Below are 14,367 nucleotides of genomic sequence, written 5' to 3'. Positions count from 1 at the left end.
TTATGTTGTCCTCTTATACTTACAACTCCATCCCAGAGATCAGCCACACTATGGGAACTTCACTTACGGCCAGACAAACTGCTACCTCTATCGCTCCGGTGGCCATAGTGCATAAACCAACTTTCACCATTATCACCTAGATTCCTACTACCCGTAGCAATGCTTTGTCCTCGGTTATGCACACCACTATGCACAGCTATGCCAGAGGAGACATCCAACTAATACATCTGAAGACAAGCCCCAATCTATTGTTTTGTAATGTATTTGAACTATTGGCTTCCATTGTATTCTCTTAACCATCTTTCCTCCACCAGAGTACCTTCTACCTTTGCGCAACAACCCCACAAACTTCTCCTTTCATTCTTACCCCCAAGCCACGATCGCTCCCCAACATATAAGCCTCCTTTTAGCTGATAGCTTAGCTTATAGCAGAAATGCAAGTCTAATGTAATGCAAATTTAGTGTCTGTAAGAATCAACGGGTCTATGGGATCACTGCGCGGCCCAAAATTCTGACTATGAAAATCGCACTGCGCAGTGATTATATAAATGACTTTTTCCCACATCCCCATACCCGCTACACCTTTATACCCCTAGTTCTCTTTCGGAGGCACAGTTCTTTGTGTGCCGCCGACCGCCCTCTATCCCAGCAATGTCAGTACCCTTTCACTAACGTGGGTCGGAACTGGTGCCGCAGGGCCCTTTTCTTTACATTTTATTGTCCACTGCTATCGATGTAATGGATAGCGGGGGACACCCCTGCAACCCCTATCCCCTTGTTCGGTATAATAGGATCCGCTATTTTGGTTGCAGACGATTTTCTGGGGGATATTTTCGAACAGCACCGGAACCAACTGCGCACTTTTTTCCACTTGCAGGTTCACCAGCTCCTACTTATTGTTAACCTTTCTAAACCAGACTTGACACAGCAATCGACACACAGAACCTTATGTTGTTGATGCCCTACCTACAATACACATTCTCTTTAAAGCACTCTGCTGCTCTTTGCAGCTACAGCCCTGGTATAATGCTAGGTATTTCAAATAGCTGAATTGGCATGTAATGTAAAGTGCTGTTGTGTAGCACACGTCCGCTATTTTGGCTCCATTGCTGTGTGTGGCCCTACAAGAAAAGTGGAAAATGGGTCTGTTAGTGGAGGAGAGTGGCAGGAGGATGTGAATCGCCTGGTCTTGGTACTTGCAGGCTGGAAGTAACTTTTTTCGGCGCGCGTGCGTGCGTGCGTGCGTTTTTTCGGGATTTAATGAGTCGCTTATCTGCAATTATAAACGCTGTTGATTCACATGTTCTGCTGTTTTTAATATTTCATCTGTTGTAAACTATGCACCGTCTGGTTACATTGGTTTTAGTTTTGTGTTGGCTTAGCCGTGCCTGTTCTCTGCATGCCCGCGGCCTAATCGCCACCCCGTTCTTTCCCTTGCAGTCAGCATATGCTGTGTCAGTACTGAAAGAGTGCGCCAAGCTGCGGCCTGCGGATCCCACCATCCCTCTGCTGGCGGCCAAAGTCTGCATCAAGCCTCTGCACCGGGTAAGCGAGCTGATGTAATGCCTCTTACATAATGCATTGTGTGCCGCAGTGACAGCGGCAGCAGCAGCCGCACGGAGCAGCGAGGGGGGCGGGAGGGCAGGGTGCAAAGTGCTGGCCTGTGTGCACAGCTGTCAAAAGAGCAGCGTCAGGCCAGGGTGCGAACCTCATTTTGCTCACACTTCCGAGACCCTCTTTAAAGATTAATGTTGTGCACAACTAGTTTTTGGATGCTAATGTTGTCTAGTGCAATGCTAAATTTAACTTTTATCCAGAATTTCAGTGTGAAATGGCCCTTATCAAATGTGCTTTAGAAAATGTTCTCTCATGATTTGGGAAAGGCGGGCTGGACAGGAGTTTGGTGTGAGTAGCAGACCTGCCTACATTTGAAAATTAATAAACCCGAGATTTTTGCTGTTACCGGCAGTGGCCCAGGGGTGTTGCTAGGTCTGTAAAAGATTACCCTGGTAAATTTTTCTGTTGGCATGTTTAATCAATAAACATGTCCTCTATCTCATCTGAGAGGGTGTACATGTAATGTGCGTGTGTTTGATATGAGCGTGTGTATGTGTGTGTACATGGTGTGAAGGTGTATGTGAGGGATTGTGCATGCATTATGCATGTGCTCCGTGAAGGCGAGTGCTAGTGTGTGCACACGCGTGTGCACAGGTGTGTATGTGAGCATTGTGACATGCTGAGCATGAGTTTTCAGAGTCATTGTGTGTGTGGGTGTGTGTGTGCATGTCTCCATGTAATTCCGAGGTTACGCTAATGTCAGGACTTTTGGTTAGAGCCCCTGAACTTCTATCCGGGGCTAAAACCAAAAGACCTGTGGCTATAGTCCCCTCAGCTCCCCCTCAGCGACTCTGCCCGGCAAACACCTGTTACCACCCATAGGTGTTCTCAAAACACTTCCACTGCCTCACCCAAGGGAAAAAAGTGTGTGTGTCTATATATATATTAAAGTAAAAAAACTTTAGTTGCAGGGACGTTAAGGTGAGAACTTAACACAACAAAGCCCCTGAAATTCAGCTAAAGCCACCCCCACTTTGCGCCCCCTGTTGCGCAGCTTATGACCACAATGATGACATCACAGATCATATCACTGATGTCATCACTAATTACATAACAATAGTAACTGGCATTAAGCAAGGCCTTCAGCCAGGGTCAGTGGGCATGGCCAAATACATGTTAACACATTAATGGGCACTAATCATGGCCTTCCGTTTTGGACCGTGGTCACAGCCTTCACCCATGTGCACTGAATATTTAAAACACTAACAGGCTACCAACCATAGATGCTGGCCTTTACCACTGTATACAGCTTTGAACCGTGTCCACTGTATATTATATACACTGATCAGGCACTAGCCATGCACTTTAGCACAATATTGGCTAGTGGTCACAATCTTTGACCATGCCCACTATGTAGTCTAATATATAAATGGGCCACTAGCCATGTACATTGACCATGAGCGGTTCATTTGGCCATGTCCACTGTATATTTTAAAAAAATAAAGTGCAATAAGCGATGGCCTTTGTCCGTGCCCACTGTCCATTTTAAAATGCTACCAGACCACTAGCAATGGCCTTCGGATTGCAGGCTTTGAGAACTCATAATGTTTTTAGGCAATGCGCAGTGAGATTAAATGATTTGCCATGGACCACACACTTTGGTTAAGCAGCTTTCTGCAAGTGGCATGCCCCTTTTCAGCACCGTCATACTGCTGTGGACCAATTTGGCATGGCCATTCTGCAGCAGTGCCTATTTCGGTATGCCCTTTTTGGCACAGATCCATTCAGGTGCTGTCATTTTGGCGCAAGGGATGTTTGGACGTGGCTGACATTGCAGTCACGTCTAAACACCCTCATGCCAAATAAGATCACAGGACTGCACTGCCACAATCCTCGCCACCTTGCAGTTGAATGGCTTTTCTTTTAATTAAATTAAATTAGTTAAATAAAAAATAAAAAACATACAGTCTTGAACCCAGGTCTTTCAGAGTTCAAGGCCCAGCATTTAACCACTAGGCCACAATGTCTTGGTGCGCCAAAAAGGGCATACATTTCGTACTTAGCCTATCCTTTGATATGTTCAATGATGAAACTTGTGAGAATCCAAACAATAACATAATTGTAATATAATAGTTAAGTGCTGTGTCTCAAACTCCCTCATACCAGGGTTCTCTGATGGCAGTGTTCAGCTTAAATGTCATTTTTGAAATGTAATTTTTCTGTTTTATAATGTTGCCCAGAGACGGTGTAGTCCTCTTTTTGAATATATGTGCAGTGTAAGGGGGTATGTGTGGTTTGAAGGTGTGCATGTCATCTGAGAGGGTGTGCATGCAATGTGCGTGTGTTTGATGTCCTATTACAAGCAATAAGAGTACCCCTGTGTGCAAGCGTGAGTCGGGGCAGAATACAGTTTTAAATGAACAGAATACCCACGCTTATGACAATACTCATTCTTGTCATCATTTTCGAATTATTTTCAATTATAGCGACTGTGCTCGTAAGTCACAAAAAACAGAAATGTCCTTAGGGTGCAATTAGGGCGCAAAGTTAGTTTAATACAAAAGTGTATAATTATTTGATTTTTAAAATCATAAATAATTTTTATCACATACATTTGGTTCACAAAATATTGAGAAAAGAGAACAAACATTCAGATTGTACATAAATCAAAATAGACAAACCATCAAAGTAAAACCAGTATATAAAATGGTTCTGACTGAATTAGCAAAACAATGTGCAGTAGGCTAAATGCTACTACAATACTCTACCAGAGTGTATAAAAAATTACCCTGGTAAGTTTTTCTGTTGGCATGTTTAATCAATAAACATGTCCTCTATCTGCATGTCATCTGAGAGGGTGTGCATGCAATGTGCGTGTGTTTGATATTATGAGCGTGTGTATGTGTGTGTAAATGGTGTGAAGGTGTATGTGAGGGAATGTGCATGCAATGTGCATGTGCTCCGTGAAGGCGAGTGCTAGTGTCTTCACACGTGTGTGCACACGTGTGTATGTGAGCATTGTGACATGTCGAGCATGAGTTTTCAGAGTCAGTGTGTGTGTGTATGTGTGTGTGTGTGTGCATGTTTCCATGTAATTCAGTTGATGCCCATCTAGTTCTTGTATTTTTTTTTTGCATTTTGGGACTTGTAGGTTTGTTTTGTCCATCAAGTTTCCTGTACTACATGTCCCAAAATGCAAAGTAAAAAAGGAAATCTGAAGGATCCTCTCCCAAATATCAAGGGACGTGTGACATATAACAATGTATACAACACGTGTAGCTTGGCTATATTCATGATTTCTCCTGCACCTCTCTTTGTTTGGGTTCAATGGCAGTAGGGGATCTGTAAGTTGTTGAAGGAGGAGGTATGTAGTGTAGAATCAGAGGAGATGGAAACAAAGTGAAACATGTTTTTTTCAGCTGGGGAAAGTGAGAAAAAGGGACTGGAGAGGAGTGGTTTCTACTTACCCCCACCATTTTCAAAGTCTAAAAGTAGCGCAATATAGTAAGGGAATAATGGGACTGTGAGGCAAGCCCCACCGTTCAGCTGCTAAGAAAGTCTTGTTTGCGCTAGTTTACATGCAATGGAAGACACACAACTATTATTAACCCACTGGTAGTGCAGCTCAAAAGAACTTCTTAAAACCATGCAGCAATTGGGTGAATGAGTCTACATAGATCAAAGGCATTTCTGTTAAGACTACATAGTCCAGAACACAAAGTGTTTACCAAAATATACTGTTTTAATTTTTTTTAAAAAGTTTTGAACCTTGGATTAGCAGAGTTCAAGGAACAGCATTTAACCACTACACCACAATTGCATAGTGCTTCAAGGTGCATACATTTCATACTTGGCCTACAATTTAATATGTCCAATTGCAAAAGGCTAAGTATGAAACTTGTGAAAACCCCAATAATAATATGATTGTAGCATGATGGTGAAGTGCTGTGTCTCGAACTCCTGAAGGCCAGTGTTCTTGTAGGTAGTGTTTAGCACAAATGTGTTTTCTTTTGTTTTATTCAGTTTTATAATGTTTCCCAGAGAGCGTGTAATACATGTTTCATTCTGTTTTATAATGTTGCAGTAAATAAACGTGTTTCATGTTTAATATGTGTTCAATTCTGCAATGACGGTGTAATACATGTACCATCCTGTTTTATAATGTTGCAGTAAATCAATGTTGTTAACGTTTGGTCATATTATAAAATGCAATGTGCCTGCAGGTTCATGTCAATTGCGACCTCTTGTGCCAAAACATCTTTGCGCTGAGAGGTACAAAATGCAAAGTGCCTGCAGGTTCATGCCATGCCAATTCCTCCCTCTCACGCCAAAATATCCTTGCGCCGAGAGATCCTTGTGCCCAACTGCTTGCATCTAAGCAGGCACACCCAAACGAGACCTGCAGCAAATGGTTGCGCCATAACGGCGTGCACCTAACTGCCCATGTCGAAATATCCTATCCTGTGCTCCAAGCCCCTTGTTTTCTGGCTGGTCTCTTGGTGACTGTTGAGATACATCACACAATCCCAACTAACCACATTTAAGCTGCACAGAAACGGGAGAAAAATGACCGTCTGCAAGCATAACATATGCCCAGGTACTTTCTGCAACTATAGCGAAAATCAAAAGCTGGCAACCATGAATATACGCACAGTACTGCTTAGCTTCAAAGTGAGTAAGCGGGCTGGCCTCTTCAGGCCATGTAGTTCTAAGTGGTCTTGTAACAGTGACTCACTTATTAGACACCATGTCCTGAAGTGGCTGCCCTTCTCATTACTTTAAAGCTAAGCAGGGTTGGTCCTGTTCACTGCAAGGATGGGTGACACGGTCACCAGTGATTTTTCACCCTTGGTGTCACTGTAGCTGTAATAATATCTATTTCTTTTTATTATGTATAAAAGATTACAGGCTTTGAGAACTCCCAATGTATTTAGTTAATGCCCTGTGTGATTAAATTATTGGCCGAGGATCACACACTTTGGTTAAGAAGTGTGCTACAAGCCCCTTGTTTTATGGCCGGTCTCTTTGTGACTTCTGTGATACACCACACAACTCCAACTAATCACATTTCAGCAGCATGGAAACAGTAAAAAATGACCGGCCGCAAGAATAACTTATGCCCAAGGACTTTCTGCACCCATAGCGAAAATCAAAAGCTGGCACCCATGAATATACGCACAGAACTGTTTAGCTTCAAAGTGAGTAAGGGGCTGGCCTCCTCAGGCCATGTTGCTCAAAGTGGTCTTGTAAGTTTGACTCTATTATTAGGCACCATGTCCTGAGGGGGCTGCCCTTTTCATCAATTTGAAACTAAACTGGGTCAGTCCAGGTTGCTCCGTGGATGGGAGACCTGGGTCACCAGTGATTTTCATCCTCGATGTCCCTTTAGCTGTGAAAATATCTATTTCTTTTTATTATGTATAAAATATTGCATAAGGCTTTGAGAACTCCAAATGTTTTATTTAATGCCCTGTGTGATAACATTATTTGTGGAGGATCACACACTTTTGTTAAGAAGCATACTCTAGCCTCCTTGTTTTATGGCCAGTCTCTTTGCGATTGTTGTGATGCATCGAGCAACCCCAACTAACCACATTTAAGTAGCACGGAAACAGGAAAAAAGTGACGACCGCAAGAATAACATATTCCCAGGTACTTTCTCCACCCATAGTAAAAAATCAAAAGCTGGCACCTAGGAATATATACACAGTACCGCTTAGCCTCAGGGCATGTTGCTCTAAGTGGTCTTGAAGCTTTGCTTCATTTATGAGGCACCATGGCCTGAGGGGACTGGCCTTTTCCTCACTTTGAAGATAAGCAGGGTTAGTCCTGGTTGCTGTATGGATGGCAGACCCAGGTCAGCAGTGATTTTTCATCCTCAATGTCCCTTTAACTGTAAAAATATCTATCTCCTTTTATTATGTAAAAACGATTGCAGGCTTTGGGAACTCCCATTGTTTTAGTTAATGCCCTCTGCAATTAAATTATTTGCAGAGGATCACACATTTTGGAAAAGCAGCATGCTATAAGCCCCTTGTTTTATGGGTGGTCTCTTGGTAACTGTTGTGATACATTGCACAACCCCAATTTACCACATTTAAGCAGCATGTAAAAAGGAAAGAAATAATCAGCTGCAAGAATAATATATGCCCACATACTTTTTCCCCCATTGCGGAAATCAAAAGCTGGCACCCATTAATATATGCACAGTGAGTGAACATACATCTTAAAGTGAAATATACACAAATGTAGTTCAATAAACATACTCCTTAGAGAAAAGTGAGCAAGACAAAATAGCATTGGACTTTAAAAAAAGTGATGAACACCAGAAAATATCCTGAGAGAGGAAATGTTCCAGTAAATATGCTGGCAAAGTATAAAAGGTGCTCACCATTTAAACCCAGCAATCTGTCGTGAAACATTCCCCATAAAACTAAATCCCAATATGAAACAAGTGCTTGTGGTCTTGTGAGTAAGCGTCTGCACTGGGAACATGACAACCTGAGTAAAATCCTGTGAGCCAAATACTTCAGCACGCTTACCAACCTAAAAAAAAATAAAAACGAGGCATTGATTACGCCCTCTGAAAAAAGGTTAAGCTGTCCACCCACATGTGTCCTTTACTGGTGCCATGAAAAGCAGCCACAATCAGGGGGAAATAATGGCACCATTGTCCAGGATTGCAAACTCTCTTGCCACATGGTAGGCAAATGCTCATGACTTATTTTCCCTCTCATCATTTCCCCTCCTCGGCCATGTCTAGATTTCAAAAATACTCTTCTTTATAAAGCTAACTTGAAATGTACACATACCATAGTGTCACTCAAATATATAAATCCTTATAGAACTATGTTAGGCAAAATGTGTACAAATGTGGCATTATTCCCCCATCTGGCGTGTGAGACTACAACTTCCAAAATTCAGTTCAGCAAAAGGCAAAAAATGGCCTCTGAGTGGAAAACATTCAAGATATGATAGTAGCACGGTTTTAAAAAAAAATCATGCAGATGCCATGTGTTATGAGATATTTAAAACTAAGAAATCACATGGCATTCGGGACTGTGGACTGTCTTCTATCCCTGCAGTAACCGCTACCAACCCTGCTTAGTTTCAAAGCAAGGAAAGATCCAGCCCCTTAGACCATGTTTCTCTAAGTGGTCTTTTAAGGTGGGCTGATTTATTAGGCAACATGGCCTTACGGGGCTGACCACTTACTCGTTTTGAAGCTAAACAGGGTTTGTGTCATTTACTGTCTCAGTTCCTGCTGGGATGGGAAACCCACTGTTGCTGTAAAAATATCTATTTTTTTTATTATTATTATTGTCTGGGAGACTACAACTAATGCATTTCAGCAAAAGGCAAAACATGGTCTCTTGAGTGCCAAACTTTCAAGGACTGACAGTAGCACATTTAAAAAAATAATAATAATTGTGATGCCCGTTCGGTCACCCATCTACACAGTAACCAGAACGGACTCCGCTTAGCTTCAAAGGAAGGAAAGGGCCAGCCTGTTTCTCTAAGTGGAAGCTATGCAGGGTCTGTCCTGGTTGTTGCGGGGATGGAAGATTTGGATGGCAATCGTGTCACTGGCCATTTTTTACCCACGACACTAAAACTGTAAAAATAGCTTTCGAAAAAACAAAAAACTGCAACTGTGGGTACTGAGCTACACATACCCTCGGCTATCCGTAGTTCTTTATAGCTCTGAATATCGACAAAATGGCCAAACAAACTTTCAGGCCATCACCAAGTGCCCCCCTCATCTGTGCCAGCTCCCTCCACTCCCCAGATGGCCTCCTCACCTCACCACCCCTGCCCTCTCCCTTTTCCCCCCACAACACACGCTGTTTCTGTGATGCAGTTTGCTTTGAGATGTCGGCTATTCGAGGCTATAGCCAAAGCTGCAGAAAGCTTTGTGCTGCAAACTTAGTCCCTAGACCCCTCCAGCTCCCAAATTTCAGCTGGTGCCCTTCAGCCACCCTCCACCTCTAGCCTGATGGCATTTGCATGTTCTTTACCTACAAATAGCTTTTTCCCTGCATTTAATTTTTCCATATCCTTGGCATTAGCCGTGGATATCACCCGCATCGAGAGAAAAACAAGATGGTGGTTGTTTCATTTCTAAAAAACCCTGGTTTTGGGTAAAACCTGAGATTTTTGGGAAGGGGGCACCCCCTTCTCCACAAATATCTAAAAAACTACTGAACGAAATAACCCCAAACCAGGTATGGATCGCGAGTCAACGCTTTGTGCCCATGTTGTGCCTAAGTTGTTTCAGACCTGGTCCAAATCCGTCCAGCGGTTTGGGCTGAGCGTTTTGGCAAAAATTTACCTTGTTTGTCTATGGGAAAATGAATGGGAAGTAGGCCACACTTTTTGAGAAAAATATTTTTGGTTCTGCTTAACAACTTTTAAAAAAAATGTTAACAAATCTCAACAAAACTTTGCAGTCTGGGGTGCGCGCACGTTTTTAATCACTTTTGAAATTTCGGCCAACACCATTACCCGAATCAAAAGTTATTAACAATAGAAATCTGAGGGGTCCCTATGTGAGTCCAACTCACCTCAACTATAGGGCTGCTATCGGCACCATATAATATCCAAAACACCAAGAAATGTAGGGTGGGTTGTTTAAAAAGGTTTGCCAAAAAATCTTTCACCCGAAATGTGAAAGAAAGAAATCCATTTGAGCTCGTCACACACTCCGCAGCACCCGTAGCTGGAAGTTAACCCTCAGTTCTGAGCCACAACAGCAAGGCACTGAGGGTATGCAAATTAGCCTGAATGAAAACCTTTTCTCCAAGACATTATCTTTGTTTAAGAGAGCTGTGCTATTTTATACACAGCTTAATGAACCCAAGACAGACTTTTTGTTGCAAGGCTGTCAAAACAACTACATGCCTGGTTTCACCCATATTAAGGTTCATCAGTGCAGTATAGTACTGACAGCTTAGTGGTTGGAGCATTTGACCATGTTTTCACAACACCAAGAAAGTTATGGTGGGTTTAAAAAGGTTTGAAGAAAACCCTTTCACCTGAAATGTGAAAATAGGAAAATCCATTTGAGCTGAGTCACACACTCCACAGCGCTCCTAGTAGCCATCGCTGGAAGTTCTCCTCCAGTTCTGAGCCACAACAGTAAGGCATTGTGGGTATGGAAATTAGCCCAAACGCAAACCTTTTCTACAGGAAATTATCTTTGTCTAAGAGGGCTGTGCTGTTTTATACATAGCTTAATAAATCATACAATTTTTAATGTATAATAATTATAATATAATTATATATAATCTCCACTGATAAGGTACAGAATGATAAACTGATTTGCCCAGGATCACACACCTTAGGTGATGGAGCTGGGATGCAAGATCAGTCTACAACTTATGGATTTCACCACATATTTTTTTCATGTCTAGTTGGTAGAAATGTGTTGATTGCAAGCTGCAAGTGAAAGCTTATAATCCAAACAGAATACTCTGTTTTAACGACATTACTTTACAACCAACTTTAAACCAACTTGCCAACTTGATAAACCGCTATAGGAATAGTTTAAGCAAAAAGAGTGTAATTGTAGCCTTCTTTGCCCTAAGGGGCACAGTGTCAGTCAAGTCAGCAGACATAAAACTCAGTGAGTGCTCTACTTGTAAAACAGTTCAGTGAGCTAAATGCTAGTAATGACACTGTGCAGTGCACAGGTTTGAATCCAGGTAGAGCAGTGGCACAAGTGAATGAATATAGCTTTATTTTCCGTATACAAACCATAAAAGCAACAACGCATACAATCACTCAATACAATATAAAATTACTAAGTGCAGATTACATCATATTACATATGGAGGAGGAGCAAAGGAGGACAATTCATATAATCTAACAAATCTTGTATCTTAAGATAGTGGCTTCCCACACATTTGATAACCAATACACTTGCTAAAACCCTTTAAAAACAATACATAACAATTTGAAGTATGAAACGTTTAAAATGTATCGATCAGTACTATCCTAAAATGTAATCACTAAAAACCAAAACCTTGTGGTAATAATACGAGCTGTAAAACATGTTTTCCGAAGGTTATCCCCGCACCAAGCAAGACATCCTCCTTCTAAGCCATGCTATATGAGCATACTTGGTGATTTGCTGCAACACATTGAGGTCATCACATTTTCTACTAAATTGCAGGATCTCTATCGCCCTCCTAAAACCTTGTGATCTGCATAGAGGCAATACATATTTTGCCCTAAGGTCTCTATACCTAGGACAAAACAACAAAAAGTGAAGGACAGATTCACCACAACAATGGCAATCAGAGTGACATTCATTATTCAAACTTTTCGTGAAAAGAGCCACACGTAATGTGCCTACTCTCAGGTCGAACAATAATGAGTGTACCAGGGCGGGAATAACGATATCCAAATATCACTCCGGGCCAAATACGTTCTTTACCTGTAGATAATGCTGGCCAATAGAAAGCCTTGCATCGGAAAGCACCAGAACCTTTCTATAATGTTCTAAACAGGCGGCCTTAATGACTTCCTTGCGATCAGGACTAATGGTTGGCGGGCTTTCCCAGTACGATTCGTAGCCCAAAGTTATACACAAGCTTTCGACATGCTTAAACCGGGGGGGGGGGGGGGGTTAGACGACTACCTTCCAAAGTCAAATACTTAGTTAGCATTCCTTAAACATTTACAACCTTGTTGATGACCAAATACGCAGCCATAAAACTAGGGGTTTAAAAGCTATTGCATGCTCTATGGGGCGTACATCCCATTCCAGGTGCGGGACGCTACTTGGTTGCATCATTATCGACGTTAACAATGCCTTGCATCAATACAAATCTAAGACCGGAGTCAGGACCACTTTGCCGTGCATGTAATTGAACCACTTGATGCCACCACTATATTTAATGAAAGCCGTAGTGGCTTTAGATACTTGGTCTCGCCAAGTGGCCTTCTCTGCATAGCACATGCCCAGATAATTGCACATTGCAACCTGCTCTAGCACAACCGGACCATGTCCACGCATACTTTTGTTTGCCTAGCCATTCTGCCTTTAAAGACTAACACCTTTGTCTCACTTTTTTTTTTTTACAAGCCAATAAGGTTGCAGTGTGTCTCATGCCCACAGGCGATGTCGATAGCAAAACTGCATCATCCGCAAAGAACAGGCATGGAAAGCAAAGCCCCTCCCCCCTTGGTGGATCCATACCACTAGTTACCAGCACCTCTGTTAGCCTGTTTATGTAAATACAGAAGAGGAGAGGAGCGAGAACGCATCCTTGCCTAACCCCACGCTGAACGTCAAACATCACTGTGTTCTCTCCACTCTTCCCCATCTGACAGAAGCGCTGTTGTTGCTATACAAAGTGTGAATCCTGTTAGGGCAGTGGTATTCAAAGTTTGAATTTCAAAATAGGTTTTGAATTTCAAACCTTTTGATTCCGAGCTGTTGCCACTGGAGTAAAAATATTGCTGTTGACCCCGCCCATGACTAGAAATAGTGTTGCCAGGCCCCCCAGATGCCATATCTGTTAATAGTTTCTATTGAAAGCAGTCACATACTCTCTGGCTGGCTCTGCTGACAAGAGACTGACTCGATCCCAACCCCTCGGGCTTTTCGGAGACTCGAGTATGTGACCAAATGTCTCTTTTTTTTGTTTGACAGTCAGTCGCCCAAGGATACATTTTGCACGTGCATGCGTGCAGGTTACAATGGCAGAGCATAGGGTTATTAGGGCAATTCTGCTGGGTGTCCGGGGCTGCTCGTCTTCACGAGGCGAGCATTAATTGAATATAACGGGGCCCTGACAGGCGGCGCCTTCTCTGGGATGAAGGAGGCCGTGTTCCACTCTGCAGCACATGCTGTTTTGTTCTTTTGTTCGTTTCCTTCCTTTGTGTTTGGAGGCGCCTAGTTAGCTACACGTGCGGCAGATGTTCATAATTGTGGCATTTATTAGTCACCGTTATGTGTTTCCTCTTCAATGTTACAGACGATAACATCGTTTTTTGCTTTGTTTTCTAAATTGCGTGTGACCCATTTTCAGCTAATCCTAATAACTATGTGCAGTTCTTTTATGGGGACCATTTAATGTACCCGACTGTCCCTTTATCTGCCAGGCTGCCATTTTGTTTTCGGGAGTATCATAGCCCTATTTGTGATTGTTCAGGTCCAAGAGACCCTCCACCGAAAGGAGATCACTTTGTGTACTCATATTTGAGCTCGTGACAGAATGAAGCAAGTTAGTTCCGGCTTAATTCATGGTGTAGTGTTTTATTTTATAGTACTGTAAAAAGGAACGCGCAAGGTCACCTTCATCAAATGCAAAACGTGTGTGAAACTTTTGTAGATTCACTTTAGGTCCGGCTATAAACAGCTTTGAATCTCCTTAAGACCTTTTCCCTACTAATATCCGTATCCATGAAGCTATAATTACTTCTGCGGATATTTTGCAGCTTGACTTTCCATTTGTGTCACCTCAGTTTCAAGTTTCTCCACCAGACCATTGAGCCGTTGTGTCAGCATTCAGCATATTGTTGCAGCCACACCTGCAGGAGTTGTGTTTGGAGGCAGGAGGGAGATGCACGACTTGCTAACCCGTGTCTCACTCAGCTGCAGCTGCATCGTCCCTTGCCACTGCCTGGAACACTCAATATTTCAGCATGACCATCATGGCAATGACCACCATTGAAAGGGAGTGTGTAGTGATGTCACAAATGGACTCTGATAAGAACATTATAAACAGGGTTTATATCGATATTGCAGCCTGCCTTCTATTACAGTAAATTACCACCAAGTTAGGGGAGTGTAGCGGCACC

At 42.6% G+C, this 14,367-nt stretch overlaps 1 protein-coding gene across 1 annotated transcript in view; it reads left to right on the top strand.

The window, feature by feature from the left end:
• Positions 1 to 14,367, top strand: part of TTC7A (tetratricopeptide repeat domain 7A) — a 2,220,458-nt gene that overhangs the window by 910,140 nt on the left and 1,295,951 nt on the right. Inside the window, exon 11 of the mRNA XM_069608425.1 lies at positions 1,441 to 1,545. Within this exon, the coding sequence (XP_069464526.1) occupies positions 1,441 to 1,545 (105 nt within the window). The remainder of the gene's footprint in view (positions 1 to 1,440; positions 1,546 to 14,367) is intronic.

This window comes from Ambystoma mexicanum, chromosome 4q (genome assembly GCF_040938575.1).
Source record: "Ambystoma mexicanum isolate Mex_15411 chromosome 4q, UKY_AmexF1_1, whole genome shotgun sequence".
NCBI classification, from domain to species: domain Eukaryota; kingdom Metazoa; phylum Chordata; class Amphibia; order Caudata; family Ambystomatidae; genus Ambystoma; species Ambystoma mexicanum.
This window is presented reverse-complemented; position numbering and strand designations above follow the sequence as displayed.